This window comes from Podarcis raffonei, chromosome 11 (assembly GCF_027172205.1).
Source record: "Podarcis raffonei isolate rPodRaf1 chromosome 11, rPodRaf1.pri, whole genome shotgun sequence".
Lineage (NCBI taxonomy): Eukaryota > Metazoa > Chordata > Lepidosauria > Squamata > Lacertidae > Podarcis > Podarcis raffonei.
This window is the reverse complement of record NC_070612.1, coordinates 23,086,218-23,105,731: the sequence shown is the minus strand read 5'-3', so window position 1 is coordinate 23,105,731 and position 19,514 is coordinate 23,086,218. Positions and strand designations below refer to the sequence as shown.

Genomic DNA, 19,514 nt, shown 5'->3' with positions numbered 1-19,514 from the left:
TAGCTTAAGGGTTGGCCAAACCAGATTCATGTGGTCATATGGTTTCTATTTTTAATGTGATAAGTAAAGAAAGAAACCTCCAGAGTCTTTAGCTTTCTTCTGACGTGACTAGTGATCTAGTGTTTACTCATGTGCTCCTCTCCCCTTTGCTCTGGAAATATTTATGAAAATCTGTGATAAATGGCCTATACTTTTTAAATGGGAGGGTTTTTTTACTTTTTACTTCTCTGTACATAGTTATTAATATACGGGCTCTTATTATGCAAATCTTGTTGTCTTTGTTATTATAATAATTTCTTAGAAATCTCAACAAAATATAGACTTTGAAAATTAAAGGTTCTTCTTTTCTTACAATACAATCAGATATAGTATGTCATTTACCAGTATACCTTCAGGCTTGTTCCATATTAAAACAGAAAAAACAGCATTTTAATATAACAAACTTAAAAGATAAGCAATTATCTAGAATTTGCTCTTCAAAATTAATTTTTCAATATTTTCCACTAATAGCACCTGCTATAGGTCCCACTGTTCGCACAGCAAAAGTTGGAAAAACTGATGCCCTTATTGAATGGGAACCTCTTTCAGTAGAAGAACAGAATGGATTTATCAAATACTACAATATAATTTACAGAACAGCTACTGGAAATGAAACGGGTAATTGAGTTTTGCTTATCATGTATAAATATATGATTCAACTGAGATTACTTTTTCTAAAGGTATTTTAAGACTTACTTTGCCTTTTTCTCTACCCAAACTCCAGACATTTTAAGTTAGCATTTATGTCTGCAGCAGCATCATAATGTATAGTGATGTGGCACAAGTGTAGTAATTGCTATACCTCATTATGCATATGTTTTTTGCTGGCTCATATTTCTGGGAACAGTTTTTTTCTTTTAAAAAATCATTCCTTTTGACTGTGATCTATAGGAACTTTCAGTCATAAATTAAGTACACTTCCTTCCAATTACTGAGTCAGCTCTCTTTTAGCCTTTTACAACTTCCGTGAAATATATAAAAAGCTCTTCAAGCTTTCATATCCTGACAAGCATAATATGCTCTATGTGAGCTTGTTTTGGTGATCTGGAGGTTGCAGTTGATGTAGAATGCAGAGGATACCTCTTGAATAGTGGGGCACTGGAAAGTCATTAGGCATTAAAGCATCTGAGTGCTTGCTGACTTTTCTGCAGCCTTTTGTGCACAGCACCAGCTGCTCATTTTGACTAATGAGTAGCATAATCTAAATATCTTACCCTCCTCCCATGTGCTCTACCACAGCCCCGAAAGATAAATGGAGAACATGCCCATTTGCCAAGATAGTAAGGTATCTCAGCAAATACTTTTTCATAGATTTATGCCTTGGAGTTTCTTCAAACCTTTTCATTTGATAGAGAGGAGGGTTTCTCCACACCTGCAGAAAGAAGGGGGAGCTTGTGGCCTGCTTCAGAAGTAACATTAAACCATGGTTTTGTACTACATGGATAAGCAGAAACACAAGCAAGCCATGGGTGATCGCTCTCCTCTTCTCCAGTGTTGACTGCAAAGGGTTTGAAAGCACTTCATGTTTTAAAGAAACTTAGGTTTATCATTGTTTCTAAACAACGGAAATGCTGGTTGGTGTAACATATAATTTGTTAAAAACAAACTAAGATCAAATTGTGGTTCCTGATCTTGGTTTGTATAGTTTAACTAACGAGTTTCACCAGTTCAGGTCTAATGATATTTCGGTTAGTTTAAAAAAAAACTGGAGGGGATGTTTCCGGTCTTCTTGTAGTCATGTCTGGAGAAGGAAGTGGGGGGGGGGAGAATACATGAGGCTGAAACTTGCTTCTGCTCACATAACACTAAGTGCTTAGCATTTTGTAGAACCAGTGTTCTCAGAGCAAACTTCATTATTGGTGTGTTAAATATTTTTGTTTAAAAACACTTTTGAAGTTTGATCTTAAAGAAAGTGAAACATACATTATTTTACACTTCCTTTAAATTTTTAATTTATTGAAATGAAGGTCACAAACTTCTAACAAGATCTCTGTTTACACTTTCACTTCTTTTCTAGTAGAGTATTGAACTTGAAACAAGTACTGCTTATTTGGTGATAGAGGTGTTATAGAAGAGTTTTATATACCAGGCATGCAAGTTGAAGTACAGTCTTCACATTTTCTTTTTATTTGAATCATGAAAATTATAACTCATGGGTAAAACTGGTTTTGCTTGTATAGTGTTAATACAAGAGCTGTCTACTGTTTTATATAATGCATATCAAATGGGTGATTTTCATTTCCAGTTGTGTTTGTGGACCCTTCTAAAACGGAGTACCCACTGTCGTCCTTATCAAGTGACACTTTATATATGGTGCAAGTAGCAGCATACACAAAAAACGGAGGGAAAAGGGGCCCCGCTTTTACATTTACTACAAAGAAATTTGGTAAGTTCTTACATAAAATGTTTAATATGTTTAATTGTTGAACTGCTCAGGACCTAGTATGAGTTGGTAGTGCCACATGTCTAGTTTCATACTTCGTTTAACCTTAAGTAGTACTCTGGGACTGTGTATTCCACACTTGATAACCCTCACTTAATCATCAAAAGCAACCATTGGTCTCATCTGAAAGGTGGCTTTGGTGGCTGTCCATTCATCATGTGATGCCATCTAGTGCCCAATGACTGAAATGGCACTTGAAGTCAAAGCATCCGCTTAAAAGAACTGGAAGGAATAGAATACCTGTGCATTGACTGAGTGCATTCCCTGTCTTTGGACACTAGGTGGCATCACACCACACAGGTTGGATGGACACTCACTGAAAACATGAATTAAGATGGGTCAATATTACATGTTTTCTCACCTCTGCATATTACCTAGAGATACCTTTTTACATTATCTTCACATACTTAAGAGAGGGTTTTTTGAGTGGCTGTATCCAGGCTTTGGAACTCCTTACAGCGGAGGCTCATAGACCTAGCCCCCTTGTTGATGGCCTTCTGTTGGCAGGCAAAGCCCTTATGTAAGTGGGCATTTGGCCTGCCAGGGTGGATTTGTTCTGCCATATTACTGTAATTCATGTTCTCAATTAGTTGTCCTTTCTTACGTTTTAAATCTAATCTTCCTTTCTTTTGATATTTTAATTGTATTACTGCTTATTTTGTGTGGATCAGTTACTTTTTGTTCTGGATTTTATTGTTAGTCACCTTAGGCTTTGCCTTATTATTTATTTTTAAGTAGGGCAAAAGTGTAACAAAATAGAAGAATTTGCTTATTATGCCTTAAACCTCATCTAAATCATTTAAACTTTTTTTTTCTCAAGCAAAGAAGACTAGGGTCAGGTTCTGAAAGACTTACTTTATACTAATGGATTTCATATGATTTTAAAATATGGTTGTACTAAGCACAGCAATTTTAGGAAGGTATTAAAAACATCTAACATTTTGTCTTTTACCTTTTAGCGGAAGGAGAAATTGAAGCAATTGTTGTCCCTGTGTGCCTAGCAATCCTGCTATTTACTCTTTTAGGTGTATTATTTTGCTTCAACAAACGAGATAGGTAAGCATCCTTATTTCAGTACATTGCATGGATAATATGCTGTATTAACACTGAAAGAGGTATTAGGCAAAAGTTCTGAGTTTGCTCTGATTTGTTAAACTGGGACTTGGATTTTTTTTCCCCAACCTCAGGGCTGCATTTCCTCATGGGCAGTCTTGGGGCAGGGAGGGGCTGCTGCTTGACACTGGTGGAGACAAAATGCCAGAGAAACAGATGTTGTTCTTTGGATAATAGGCTACATTGCAGCCATGCAAATGGCAGAACTTTGTACACTCATATCTCTCCATCCAGGCAAGCAAGGGCAACTATCACAATTCAAGGGCATGTACCAGCCAGGCAACAGCAGTGGAGAGCACAGGGTCAGGGAAAGGGGTATAGCTTGGGGTGGATCCCATGTTCACATTCAGGCCCTGAGCCTGACATTCCCCACCCCTGCTTTTTGTAATCCTACAGAAAGAATTTGTAACACTTCTCATATTTTAGGTGTGTGTGTGTGTGTGTGTGTGTGTAATAATTTACATATTACCTTTCAGCTCTTGAAAGTACCCTCAAGACAGTTCATAGCATTAAAACAGCTGATGAGCAGATTCACAACGTGGTTGGAATTAAAGCAAGTCCGAATCCTTTAGTTTTAACCCACCTGCCTAAACATTGTTGGAGTGGGGGAGTACAGTTATCTCCTTTTAAGCGAATGTTCCACAGCTAGGGTGCTGCAGCAGCGAAGGCCGTTCCATATCCTAGCCAGCCACGCCTCCTATGGAGATGGCACATGGAGCAGTGCATCTGGCTGGGCTGTGGAACAGAACCTTCTTGGTTGTGTCATGGATTGCATGCATTTGTTTAGAAAGAAAGAAAACAGACTTTTGTAGTTTTGGGGCCTTGTTGCTCCTTCCTTTTACAGCCATAGTGATGCTAAGTAAGGAAAACATTCCAACCTGGCCCAGTGCAAGTCTCTCCTGGCTTCCTTTTCTCAGTCGGAGCTGCCCTCACTGTGAAGCTGAAAGAGGCTGGCAGTGGTTTTCCAGATCTAGCATCAGACCTAGAATACTTGAAACATCTTCTGTCTGCATAATCTTTTCCCCTATTCACAAGGTGTGGCCAAGACCACAGGATCCCTGCTCACCTATATACAGAGCTCAAAAATCATAACATTAAGAATCTGAAAGTTGGAGCTTAACATCGGTGTAAGTTTTATCAGTAGGCACTTGCAATTGCAATGCAATGACTTGTCTCTTGATCCTTTGCCAGCATCAAGAAGCACATCTGGCCTAACGTGCCTGATCCTTCTAAGAGTGTTATTGCCCAGTGGTCACCACAAACACCATCAAAGGTAAAAACAAAAACTGAAGTACTTTGTCGTCTTCATCATTGTTTATTTGTATGCTGCCTTTTCAGTTAAACCACTAATGTGGCAGTAGGATGCAACTGTCCTAAGCAAAAGGATAGTAATGGTTGGGAAAGGGAAGTGAAAACAGGCTAGAAATAACGTATTTTATTGTGGAATTTAATAGCATCCATTCTTGGGATATGAGTATCACAAAAATTCTTCATAGTCCAACAGTAACTGTGACTTTCTGTTTAAAACAGGACTTGCATTAACAGAAACCAAAACTGAGTCTTCAGAAAAGTGTAGAGATGTTACAAGTTGCTCCAGAAATTAGTAGCTGAAAAAGTGTTGTATTGCGAGGGAAAATATGAGTGGAGAGTGGCTTCTTGGCACTTGACCTCTGCTACAAGTACAGAAAGAAGGGGAATAATAACTTGACACTTAAGGAAAAAGGGCATTTCAGATATTAGGACCAGAACGAGTGTTCACCGCCAGGTGCACTCTTGCACCCTTGAAGTAATAAATATGAATGCCTTTAGGGCAGAGGTGAACAGAAGATAGATAACGAATTTCAGGTAGATCTTTGGATAGTTTTTAGAAGATTACTGATGTTGCTGCAAACGGCTGGAGATCAGAAAGCAACTTTTCCTTTTGGATAACACTGCTGAAATAAAGCTCGGGGGGGGATTTGGAATAGAGAGCTCCTTTCTGGTAATGAAAAATTCTTGGGCTGAGAGGCACTCAGAGGTGCTCTCGTCTTCAATTCTAAGAACACCTCTGCCCCTCTTTCTAATCCACTGAATTGTGCTTGGCTCCAGCTGGTGGATCTGTGGGGTCTGAGAAAAATCCAAGATCCTGCAGGCTTGAAATCTGCCTACTCTTTTAGGGAACGTGGAGATTGCTACAACAAACTCTCATGTATTGAGATTTAAAGATGAAAAATAAAAAGGAATACCCAGTTAGATGCAAGCTCCAGCACTTCTCATTTGAAAAGTTGTGGAAGAGGGAATTATTGTTGCATTTTTGTATCAGTAAACCAAAATGTCAGACAAATATATTGACTGTATACAAAAATGTAAGTGGTAAGTTTCTCAATTAAAAAAAATCCTTACATGATAGAAAACATGGAAGAAACTTAATATTTTTAATCCTTTAAGTAGAAATAATTAATTTGCTATCCTGGAGAGAATCCAATTTTATATACAGAACCTTTTGAACCATGTTTGGGGAATAATGCAAATACGGCAGTAGCACTGTTGTGAACTTTGAATAATTCAGTATTTAGGCGAGAGGGCGTTAAAGCCAAAAGACTGAATTGGAGCTGCACTAACTCGCTGTTCAAGTAGCTATAAGTCCTAGAAGGCTTTTTGAGTGCATGCTAATGACAGCATAATATAGATCCTGAACATAGTTAATCAAGTTGCATCATTTAAAGGTAGCATTAATTAAATCTGTGTTTTTTTCCTTAGCATTTTCATCATTCCAAAGATCAGATATATCCAGAAGGCAGCTTTACTGATGTCAGTGTGGTTGAAATTGACAAGAAGTCATTTTCCGAACAGGATCCTAAGCCTTTTGACTTGCTTAGAAAGGAGAAAAATGCCTCCGAAGGGCACAGCAGTGGTATAGGGGGGTCATCCTGCATGTCTTCTCCTCGACAAAGCGTTTCTGACAGCGATGAAGGCGAACCTGCTCAAAATACTTCCAGCACTGTGCAGTATTCAACTGTTGTACCCAATGGCTACCGGGACCAGATACCTTCAGTCCAAGTCTTTTCAAGGTCTGAGTCAACGCAGCCTCTACTAGACTCGGAGGAGAGGCCTGAAGATCCGCCAGTGCTGGGAAGCAACAACTCAACACCAAGACATCGCTATTTCAAACAGAATTGTAATAACGATGATACAGTCACGGATGAGCCTCATTTGGATGGGGCAAAACAGATTTCTCCAATAAATGAGGAAGATGCTGCTGGACCTCAGACTTTGCAAATGTGTAGCTCTGGCCCAGATGAACATGATGTTGCCTTAGCAGGTGCTTTCCACCCAAGCCCCAAAGGACTAGCTGCAGAGTTTGAAACAATGAGAACAAATGCAGTGACAGAGGATGAGGTCCCAAAGTGTTACTTACCACAGACTGTAAAGCAGGGTGGTTATATGCCCCAGTGAGGAGACACTGCCACCAGTAGATACTGTTACATTATTGGTTCTGATAAGTTAAACTGTTTTTTTAATCTTGCTTCTGCTGAACAGTTCAGGTTCATTTATGGAAGAAAACGTGGACAACATGGGTTTGCGGACTTTGATTTAAGTTGGAAGTTTCCACCCGTTTTTGCAGAAATATTCCTTCACACACTACATGTCACTCAACTTCTCAGGCAAATTAGTTGCCATTCAGTTTTCTTCTGGGGCATCACACTTCTTTTAAAGTAAAATGGAACACACCTCGTTTTGTTAGAGGTAAAGGCATAGAGATGGAGACTGACTGTGAATACCTTCTTACAGGATGAAGAGATTAGTGTATTATATTATGAAATGTGCTCTTTTCATCAACTTTGTTGTCAGCTTTGTAAAAGTACAGTGTTTTATACTGGAACAACTGTGCTTTAAAAATAATCTGGAGACCAAATCTGTGGCCAAACCTATGGCAGAATCAAAATATTAGATGGCATCTAATATTCCCAGATTAATGGACCAGAAACACTTCGTTTGGAAATGTGCCCTCCTTGCCAGTCAAGAACTACAAGCCAGTGGAGTGAGATATTTACATGAATCATGACTATCAAAATACTATTAACGTCAAATGCCAGTATTTCATACCCTTCCTGTCTTGCAAATTGAGCCAAATCTACTGCCGTTTAAACACTTTTAGAACTCATAACCTGTGCACTTATAAGTGCACTTTTTTGCTTTTTATCAGGATAGACTTGGGTGAAGTAAACATATTTAATAATAGATAATGAAGTTATATAGTAAGTGTGTTTTTAAGGGGGAAAGTCCACTGCTCTTTCTGACTGCCAATGCCAGGTTCAAGTATTCCCTGCTGCCATTATTAATTCGTAGAGCAGAAGAAAACTGCATAGCCATGGCGGACCCACAAAGACATCTTGAAGAACTGCAATATTGGCACTCTGCATGGAGGGTTTTCTCTTTCGCCAATGAATAAATCTAGAAACATTTCTTGCAGATTCTGTTTGTATTTAATATAAAATCATTAAGTTGAGGCTGATTTTTGAAGCAATCCAAAAGTACTACAATTGTTTTAACAGGAAATAAAAGTTAATTTGATTCTTCCTCAACAATTTAACTATGGTAGTGATTGTGTTTTGAAATCTCAGTGGCTTTTACTTTATAAGCTCTTGCACTGTAATTGGTGGCTATGAAGATCAGCCAGCCAGTCTCTTAAGAATGAATAGCTGTAAAACACATTTTAATGTTTTAAGGGTTTCTTCTATAAAAACAATTGATTACAGCAATGTTCTTGGAGTTCATAAATTATAATAATGAATTTGTGCCATAACCACCTCCAGACTTTTTTTTTTTAATGTTGAGCTAATAGATTTACAGGGACGCAGGTGGCGCTGTGGGTTAAAGCCTCAGCGCCTAGGACTTGCCGATTGAAAGGTCGGCGGTTCGAATCCCCGCAGCGGGGTGCGCTCCCGTTGTTCGGTCCCAGCGCCTGCCAACCTAGCAGTTCGAAAGCACCTCCGGGTGCAAGTAGATAAATAGGGACCGCTTACCAGCGGGAAGGTAAAAGGCGTTCCGTGTGCTGCGCTGGCTCGCCAGATGCAGCTTGTCACACTGGCCATGTGACCCGGAAGCGTCTGCGGACAGCGCTGGCTCCCGGCCTATAGAGTGAGATGAGCGCACAACCCTAGAGTCTGGCAAGACTGGCCCGTACGGGCAGGGGTACCTTTACCTTTACCTTAATAGATTTACTCTTCACCTGCTTGTAGTGCATGGCTCCTTAATGCCACTTTTATGATGCAGTTATACTTCATCCAGTGCTCTAAAAATGTAATGAATGCCAACAATATTCAGTCCATAGTTTATTGTGATTTTTCTATTTTTCAGAAACAAATCTTCCCAAGATTTATTTTGGGGGAAAGCAAAGTTAACACTGTGAATAGTGTTCTGGGTGCTTAATTAAACCCGCAATCCTAACACCTTACCTGGGAGTAAGCCCCATTGTGCTTTTTGAACTTGTCCTACACAGGCCTCAGTAAAATAAATGTAAGTTTCTCAGTGGCAAAAGCAGTCTGTTGTGACCATAATACAGTCTTCTTGTATGGTATCAGAAGTGTCAGAATCCCATTTTATTGATTGAGCTGTCTGTCTTCATGTTAGTCTCCAACACAGACAATTTAGTTCTACAATCACCTTACTTCATTACAGTTAAATATAGTTTAAAACACGTTGTTTGAAGTTTAGACTTCACCTTTCCTTTGGCAAGCTTACCTCACCAAAATTTAAAAATATTTTAAAATAAAATTAAAAAATAGTTCTTCAGTGGAAGTACTCATGAAAAGTTTTATTGAGCATTTTCAAAAGTTTGTCACAGGGTATGGTATGAGACAACATGGAACTATACCTTGCTAAAGCTTAGTAGGTTTAGGTCTGCTCTGTCCTGAATGGGGACTACCTAAGAGTCATGTGTGCCTTGCCTTGGGTTCCATAATGAAAGAAAGGCAAGCTATAAATTGTTTTCCTTCTCTGGTACTCTAAATGTGCTATCCCTCTTGGTGATTTGTTATGCAGAACACAGAGTATTGTCTTGACATTTATTTGGGAGGGGCTGTCTCAATCAAATCAATGCCACTAACAGTGCAATCTTATACATGTCTACTTAAAAATAAGCTCCCAGGTGTGTATGAAATCAGAATTCTAGCCTTAAGTTAGCAATCCTATGCACACTTCCTAGTTCCATTGAAACCAGTGGGATTTAACTTCTGAAGCTTTTCTGGTGTGCAGAGAGGAAATGTCCAATCGCCCATTGCCTGTGAAAGTTGGGCTTTAGTTCCACCTGGTGGTTGAAGGCAAGATGAACTCTTGGGAAGAGGAAGCTCCCACAATTCAGTTTACTCCTGCCTTTGTGTATTTAATACACCAGTCTAATGTTGAAAAGAGGGTTTTGAGATTTTGCTTCATTTGGCCACACCAAAAGCTGATTTGTGACAGTAAAAAATAGCACCTAACATCTTCCTCAGGCATGTCAACACTAAATTGCCTGAATCCAGTTAACAGGCAATGTAAGGTAAAAGGTTATTTACATGCTATATATATATGTATCTTTGTGGGGGAGATTTCACATGTGACATGCTTATTTTCTGTATTGAGAAAGCCACACTGCAGAAATTGACCTTAAAGCACTGCTTTCAAAAAATACAAAACCAAAAAAACCTGAACGCCTGTTTTTAAACCAGAGTTCTGAAGCAAGCTGAAATAAAAATGTAAACCTTTTTTAAGGTTAAGTATTACCCATTCCTTTGTGAGAGATAGAATTGTTATGTAATAAAATTCTACATACATGTAATTTTGTTCATAAAATTCAAACTAATGTGGCATTAAGTGTGACTTATAATTAAACACTGTGGTTTACTTTATCATGCATGGATTTAAACCAGATTCTGTTCTTAAATACTCAGAATTAAGGCTGAGTTCAGTAGGACTTGCACATGGATGCCTTGCTTGCATTTGGTGTCAGTGGGGTGAAACAACAAAGACCTTCATACAAGCTCTGGGTTCAGATGTTCTGGAGCAATGCATTCCCTAACTCTGTATAGCATTTGTACATAGGCTGGTTGCAGGGATAGTACAAATACATTAACAGTTTATGCTGATACATGCATTCCATCCTATGTAATATGCTACCCATGTCTCTTTCTCACCTAATACTGCCTCCTTATGTTGCTTGTTAGCTAAAGTGATGGACCAACAAAATGTATGGAGGTATACCATGCTCTGTTCTGACTGCTGGATGGAATGTTAGCTGGAGAACTTTGTCTTTTAAGTCTGCAGAAAAGTTGGAAACCTCATTTGATTTCAAAACAGCTGTGAAAATTTGATGCTGAACATCTGTATTGTAGCTTACTGCTCCAGACATATCTGGTAAAGGTTCATAAACGCCTTTTGATTGTTAACTCACAGTAATGCACACAGTGCTTAATTTTTCATCGGGACCTGTCTGTGCTGCAGCTTGATACAACCATTTACAATCATTCACATGACTAATATCTGTATTCTAGAAGGAAGGTTCTTGTCTGGGGCAATTAACTAAGATGTACTTCCTACTTCCTGTCTGGCATGGCTAGATGTGACCTGTTTCAACCAAGACCATACAAATGCAAGAGAAAATCTCAAAGATAAGGCACAGTCTTGAAGTTGCAGCCACTCAACTTCAATAGGTCACACTTTAGTGAAGACAACCTTCCACTAAAAAAAAGGAAAGCTGTGCAAACATCTTTCAGGCATGCCTGGAGCAATTCCCAGAATATCTTGGACAGTTGTTTCAGGTCAACTGACAGTCAATTCAGCTCCCAACTAACCACTGACATGTAGCCAACGGCTAGCCTAAACAAGCCCTTGGCCATCCCTTATATAAGAACATCTGATACCCATTCTCATCTCTATATAGATGCATGTTTGTCATCCTCACAGTGTTATGCAAACTATTGTTAACATATCTATTTGTGTAGCCGTCAGTGTTTTTGGAGTACCGTATGTTGTATGTGTATGTTGCTTTTCTAGCTGCATAAGACTATGAAGTCATAATTAAAAGTTGTCTTTTTGTTTCTCAGTATTTCCCAGTAGTGTTTTGCTTTGTGTTTGTTTTGTTACATTATATTCATTAGTGCAGTGGCTACAAAACTGTAGGTCCATATATACTGCTGTGCTGGAAGAGAAATATTTTGGAAAACTCTCACCTGTTTGATGCAGCCACCTCTGCCCATTAAAGCAGATTGACATTCAAAGCATTGATCCCTTCTCTGCCACTATATGGGTAGCAACATCAATTGGAGAGAACAAGGATGCAGTGGGCTTCACTGAGGTGGTCTGTGCTACAGCTGAGTTAGAATCTGTAGCACAGGCATTGTTTACTGATTAAGAAACTCATGAGTGTGAAGGCTACCTCAAATTTTAATCCAGAAAAAGGAACTGGTCCAGTTATTAAAAGTATGGGGGAAACATAGGATGGCATGCAAGGTAGCCAACATGATGCTCTCCTGCTGTTGTGGACTCCTCAACCCAGCCAGCATGGCCAAGAGTTAAGAGATGGAAGTTGTGAACTACAACACTTGTAAGGTTGGCTATCTCAGCTGCAATTTGCGGGGGGGGGGGTCGTCTAATATGCCCAGTCACCTAATACACCAGGCAGCTCCGCACCGGGAGAAAGCTGCCCGGTGCAGAGCTGAGCCTGCCCACTGCTGCTTCCGCGGCGGGCGGCAGACTCCTCGCTGGGTGGCTTTCTCCTGGCGCGGAGCCCACCCACCTTATACCCGGCATATAAGGTGACCCCCGACTTTTTAACCTATTTTCCGTGGTTAAAAAGTCACCTTATATGCCGGAATCTACGGTATTTGTATTCTACCATCTTGTAGGAACTAGGATGGGTTCGGTGGTCAAGTATGCTTCCGAAAACGGGCTGTACAAGTATAACAACATAGCTTGACTTACCAGAGATACTGAAAAGGTTCCTCAAGACTTGCAGAGCTGTGCCTCTTCCTTGAATCTGAAAGCCTGAGCTACAGTAATCACCTTCCTTTTCCCTGGTGTCCAGAAAAAGACAAAGTCTGGAAAGCAATCTGAAGATGAATGCCTAACATATATTGTCCTCCTCCCTTGGAGCTCACAGAGGGGGAAGTAACAGGAATAGTTTACAACAACATTAAATCTTCTCTAAGATGTCACACAGGACTTGCGTGTCTTTAGTGCAACTAGCCATTATGCCCATGTCACGGAAGTACAAAACTGATGGCCTGGAACCATTTTAATTTATTTGGTAACAAAAAGGAGCATCCATAGAAATTTGTCACATCCACACCATACTCTGAATAGTCATGGCTTCTCTCAAAGAATCTTGTGAACTAAGAGATCTGTGAAGGGCAAACGACAGCTCCCATGTTTCTTTGGGGGAAGCCATGACTGTTGAGGTGGCATAAGAATGTCTTAAATGTATGGTGTGGGTAGAACCTCTAATGTTTTACTGAGCCAATTTCCCACTCTGCCACAAAAAAATCTAGCAATGACTAGTCTATGTCCTAATGCTATACTGTATTATCTTGCTTCACAATAGAGCTGCAAAGTCAACAATTGCACAGACACTAGCAATGAGAAGAGTTGGAAACAGGCAAACCCTGTGTGAGTTATCAGGCAAAAGTGAGGTTAAGATGAAAAACTGGCATTTTTCTATTACCACTGGTTGCCTGAACTAATCACAGTATACTCACATTCTGTTCATGAAATGGAATGTTTCACGATGTCCTTGAAAGATTGAACTCCACTCCTATTCACTTCACTCCAGTCTCACTTGTTACTCAGGGCTGAAACATATGCTCTCCCATCACTTGCAACTTCATAACAAAGCCATCTAGAATTTAGCAGACCACTGAATGCTTTAATTGGCATTTTTTTCCAGCAGCTCAGAGTAGGATGGTACATTAAATGACAAGTCTCACACCAATATTTACAAATTTGATCTTGTTCATGTATCTTATATCAATGCTTTGTATATGAACAATTTATGCAGCATTTTAATATATACCATGTTTGTTAATAATTTCGATGTTTGTCCTCACAGTAAATCTGTAGTGTACATCACTATTGTTTCCATTGACAGATGGAGACTGGGGTCTTAAGCCACTGAAGCACTAGTCAGGCATTCATTAACTGTGTGAGCAGAGACTGTCCATGCCAGTTCCACATCTGACTTTCACACAATTTAAAAGGGGCTTGTAAGCCTCTTAGGCTGAATGCAATGAAAGCCCTCCCCCGGATCAGGAATTCAGACTGCAGTTTAACAGGCTTACAATCCCCATTCACACCTTCCTGCGTGGAGCAGTAGGGGCAGGTACAACCTGTCTAGATGCCAAAAGAAGCACTTCTACCATATTGGAATACCGACAAAGGGCTGCCATGTAGAAAGGGCATGTAGATCTCCTGGCTAGGGCGTAGGTGGATAAAAAGGCTTTTTGGTTTCCCTAGAACCCAGGTCATCACCACAGCTGATTGCATGCCATGTGCTTAACCTCTAAAAGTGGCTGGTGTGGTCAGCTTTGGTAGTTGTGATCACCTGATTTGGAAATGCGATGGAACAAATTCCAAGTCCCTTCCTTTGCTCATCATTTCAGCATCTGTTTGGACAACTAACAGCAATTGTGGGGGATTATAATCTACGAAGTTTATTTGTGATACTGTCTCATTTCACCCACTCAACATCTGCTTGCACCTTGCTGCTGTATTAGGAACACCTACCACCAACAGTATGCTAGGCAGTCTGCAAAATACAAAAAATGATACAGAACTTGGCTTGGCGCTCATATTATCTTCATCAGAAGTGTGAGAACCTGTGGTGCTGAAGATGCTGGTGACCTCTGGCCACATTGTTGGGGGGTGTAGAGAGTTAGATTCTAGCAACATACAGAAGGCTAGAAGTTCCAAAATCCTGGTCTACATGCTGTAATTGGTATGCATGGGCCCTGTATTTCCACAAAGGGTTTGGCTGGGGGGGGGGCTAGAAATAGAAAAAGAGCTGCATAATGGATGGAGAAATAGCTATCATACTTCTCATTTTGACTAGATCTTTCGAAGCTCTTTCTCTCTGTTGTCCTTTTTCTTTCTGGAAAGCCTAATATGCTTTCACATTCAGCAATATGCCCTAAAGATATTAAACTGGTGGTTTAGCAACCAATAATGCCAAATAGCTGCAAATGGACAAGTAAGCTGAATGAAGTTGGATTGCTGTCGTGATTCCTCTACCTACAGGAAAGGCTGAAGCCACAACTTGGCTAGTTTTCAAATTCTTTGGCTAAAAAGCATTTTTGGCCAAACCTGACAAGTCTTCCCATATGAGAAGAAACATGAGATTCAAACAGCCAATGTGAAACAGGAGTGGAATGCATTGTTTTTTCATTTACCTATATGCAAACCAAGTAACATAAGACTCCACAGTAAGGTGGATTGAAACAATGGAATATTTGTACTATGTACGTTTTGGTATCTATCCAAATAAAGTACCATATCAGTCACTTGAATAGGATTTTTGCCTAAGGAACTTTGTCCTTAATGCTTTTACTTTTCTTTTTACTTGGTTGTATACAACCCATGGTATTTTAAAGTCATACCCAGAGGAGACACACTGAAACTTAAGCCTTTTGACTTCAATAGATCTATGCTGAGTATGACTTTGTGGGATACAGCCCCATGTTTATTATTGTTTCCTTTGAAGTAAATTCCATTTAACTTTTCAATTACATGCTTTGATTCCCTCCCCCTGCCTATTCAGCTATGCTCCCATGCTTACCAGGTAGGTATGAAATATTAGGATTAAAATCATTAGAGGGTTTTTAAAAGGTGCTCTGGTATTCTAGAACACTTTGAGGATTGTGAACATTTTTAAAAATATGTTTTCGATCCTGTGGTGTCAAAGCTTCCCAGTTGACTTTCTCCCCACATTCTGATGGCCACAGAGGTTTGGGATGCAGAGAGATCGCCACCCCCTCCATCTCTGATCACTCTTTCTTTGGGCAGAGGATGTGGGGGAGAAATATAGTGCCTCCATATGAATTACACTACTTCGTTTTTGCTAATGAACAGTGGCCCATGGAAAGCCATCAAATGCCTGATGCCAGTTGAAAATAGGACGGAGAACTTCATGTCCTAAATAATGGTCACAGCTAAACGAAGTCTGCAACACTCTCCTTGACTCAGGCAGCAGCAGCAGCAGCATCATGCTTCTTTCAGTGAATCATAGAACTGTAGAATTGGAAGAGACGAGGGTTATCTAGTCCAACTCCCTGCAATGCCCAACGTGGTACTCAAACCCCTGACCCTGAGATTAAGAGTCTCATGCTCCATTAAATTACTCTGAACAGGGCTTTGAGAACAGTTTAACTGCATCCAGTGCCACATAACACTGTCCTGTTACAAAAACTGGTTGGCCTTTTGTTCCTTCTGCATTTTGGCCTAAGAACTCTCTTGTATGGACCGAGTTTTTCAAATATAGGTTGAAATCAGTTTTCTCCTTCAACTCTGGCTGATCGTGAACTTCATCATCTCCATAATCTCTAGAATCCACTTTTTGAGCTGGAATTGGTGGATTCCTGAAATCATGCCCCAGAGAGGTTGACTGTGCGAGAGGTACTATAGCTTCATGTTCTTCACTGCACAAAACCTCATGGTTGGCCATCAAGAAGTCTGAGGTAACATCAGTCTGGTTCAACCAGGTTTCAAGGGTCAGCAAGTGTAATTCATCATGATCCTTTCCACAAGGATCTACCCTCAAAACACTGAGTGTCTCTTTCTCAGAGGGTGAGTTTCTCAACATTGTCTTCTCCTGGGAGGGGAAAAAGAGAAAGAAAGAGGATGTAAAGTTAAGTAATTAAGTTCCTCTTCGGTCTTTACCAAAAGAAAAAAATGATTAAGTCTCCAAAATTTGCAGAAACTTTGAAAGTGAATGAGTCCTTCCCTTTTGGAATCTTGCAAACGAACTACAAGTAAGCCTGCAGATGAGCAACTGTCCATCTGTTACACTCATAATCTCACATTCTTTGAATGATCCTCAAAGTAATACGAGTGCAGCCTGCTTGCTAATAATCAATACCATGGAAGCAAAAAGGAAAAGTCTCATTAACAAGTCTGTTCTGTCCTCCTTCATTCTAAGGAGCAGATGCTGCCAGGTGGCATTTTCCATTCACTTGACTTCTCAACCTCACTATAATGTGCCCTAGTCCAGCCTGACTAACCTTTTTTGGCCCTAGAATCACCTCTCTCCAGGAAAGGCTGGAAGCAAAATTCAATTTTGTTTACATTTTAATGAGAAGCTACCCAGTTCACATTTGTCCTTAGAAATTCACACTTGTCCAAATTTTGCAATGCAGTTTTCTAGTCAAGTAATGTGTACAAAAATGCATAAAAATGCACACATTGTTGAATATAATATGCAAAAATGCATTATATTGGGGAAATTGCTTACAAAAATGTGTATATTATTCAGAACTGCTTACAACAATGAGTTTATCAGGGGAAATTCACAATGAAATGTTGACTAATCTTAATGAGGTTTTTTATTTTTATTTTAATTGCAATTTTCTCTAAAGAAATGTAGAGAACTGAATCTAAGATTGGAAAAATTTACCCATCCCTTTATGAGGGCCACAGTCCAGCAAGTAAGCATGCCCTTGACCTCTCAGAGGCTTTTGACACTATTGGCTATGGTGTTCTTCTGGTGCAACTCAAGGAGGTGGGAGTTGAAGGTACTGCATTACAGTACAGTGGTTCCATTCCTACCTGCAGGGTCACAGCCAGAAAGTAGTTCTAGGAGGCTGTTCCTCGGCCCTGTGGCTTTTGATTTGTGCAGTCAGGCAAGGGTCCATTCTGTCTTATGTGCTTTCATGTGCATGCACACTTCTTCAGATCCCACATAAGCTTTATATAAGCTTTTATATAAGCTTTATATTGATAGCAAATGTCTATCCCTATTGGGGATAGGTGTTGCATCTTTCAGAGGGAGTAATTCTGACTTTTTCCAGTAGTAGTACTGTGAGATTTGCAAATTGCTTCCAAGGCAAAATCACTTGGATTTCTGCTGAACCTAATGCTTCAGTTGGTTCAAATCCATTAGTGGTCCCTAGAACATAATCAAATCACACCTTGTGGGATCACTTTCAAAGGTTGCAGTCTGAATATGTGGGCAGGACACTTGTGCCAGTGAGGCTGACAATGTGCTCTCCTGATCCCTACCCATCATGGCTGATAAAATCAGGACAGGATTTACTGAATGGGTCAAGAGTGTGGTTAATGCCTCATTACAGGAGAGAGTTATGTCCATCACTCTGAAGGTTATCCCCCCTGAGGTCCTCCAAGGTTTTAGAAAACTACCATCCAGTGTCTTAATATTCCCTGCACATATGCCTGGAGGAAGCAGACTACATAGATCTATTCCAATCTGGTTTCAGGTCCAGTTTTAACACTGAAACAGCTTAAAACATCCTTTATTAAAATATGCCATCCTCTTGGCTGCCCTTGACCTCTCAGAGGCTTTTGACACTATTGGCTATGGTGTTCTTCTGGTGCAACTCAAGGAGGTGGGAGTTGAAGGTACTGCATTACAGTACAGTGGTTCCATTCCTACCTGCAGGGTCACAGCCAGAAAGTAGTTCTAGGAGGCTGTTCCTCGGCCCTATGGCTTTTGATTTGTGCAGTCAGGCAAGGGTCCATTCTGTCTTATGCCAGTCAACATTCTGTATGAAACTGTTGGGGACTGTCCTTTGAGGATTTGGCACAGTACCATCGCTATGCCAGCAATAAACAGCTCTACCTCTCCATTCTATCTGAATCCGGAGAGGCTGTGAAAGTGCTGGACCAGTGCCTTGAAGCAATGATATAGCTAAATTCCTAAAACCGCTGAAAGAGAAACTTTAAAAAAAACAGCAAGAGCTCTTGCTGCAAATTCCTTCTCATAAGAATGGTGTGGTAGAAAAAGGAATAAGTGCCACAGCAAATATAATGTGAAGCAGTACGGATCTAGCTCCAAGGGATACTTAATCTACTTGGGTCTTTTATGATGAAGGGAGAAGGTTCCATCTGCTTAAGAACCCTGTCTCTACCTCCTGCTCCACATGAATTGCAGTACACATTAATTTGTGTGCTTTCACATGTTAAGACTATAAGCTTGGGATATTTTTTAAGACAGTGGAGGCTAAATTTCAGAATCCTGGTTTCAGACAAGGAGTGTGAACTCCTTTGAAAACTAGGCAGCTGCTTGAAACTAGTACTGGGCCAAAGTAGTGCCCAGCCAAATTTCATAGGTTTGAAGGATTGAGGGCAGAGTGAAATCTCTGCAAAGACTGCATTACTTATCACTAGGTGGCAGACTTCAAAAAGTATAAGAGCTTTCTTTAACAACAACAAATCCAGGTCACCATTCTAGCCATTTTCTTGTATAGGGAAGACCCCTGGGAACACTGCTACATCTTTATAATGCCTTTAATTTATTGTTTAAAAAACAATAGAGAAGGGGAGAGAACCCTTTGCTGCATTGTAATGTACAATTACATTACAGCTCTTGCTGGTTTTTTTTAAAGTTTCCCTTTCAGCGGTTTTAGGAATTTAGCTATATCATTGCTTCAAGACACTGGTCCAGCACTTTCACAGCCTCTCCGGATTCAGGACGCGGGTGGCGCTGTGGGTAAAACCTCAGCGTCTAGGACTTGCCGATCGTATGGTCGGCGGTTCGAATCCCTGCGGCGGGGTGAGCTCCCGTCGTTCGGTCCCAGCTCCTGCCCACCTAGCAGTTCGAAAGCACTCTTAAGTGCAAGTAGATAAATAGGTACCGCTTTATAGCGGGAAGGTAAACGGTGTTTCCATGTGCTGCGCTGGTGCTGGCTCGCCAGAGCAGCTTCGTCACGCTGGCCACGTGACCCAGAAGTGTCTCCGG

General features: G+C 40.3%; 1 protein-coding gene across 1 annotated transcript in view; it reads left to right on the top strand.

Annotated features, from left to right (window-relative positions):
- LOC128423246 (interleukin-6 receptor subunit beta-like) overlaps positions 1 to 8,384 on the top strand; it is a 32,034-nt gene extending 23,650 nt beyond the window's left edge. Inside the window, exons 12-16 of the mRNA XM_053408188.1 lie at positions 511 to 657; positions 2,285 to 2,425; positions 3,442 to 3,538; positions 4,787 to 4,868; positions 6,335 to 8,384. Of these exons, the coding sequence (XP_053264163.1) occupies positions 511 to 657; positions 2,285 to 2,425; positions 3,442 to 3,538; positions 4,787 to 4,868; positions 6,335 to 7,030 (1,163 nt within the window). The 3' untranslated portion in view covers positions 7,031 to 8,384. The remainder of the gene's footprint in view (positions 1 to 510; positions 658 to 2,284; positions 2,426 to 3,441; positions 3,539 to 4,786; positions 4,869 to 6,334) is intronic.
- The last annotated feature ends 11,130 nt before the right edge of the window (positions 8,385 to 19,514 follow it).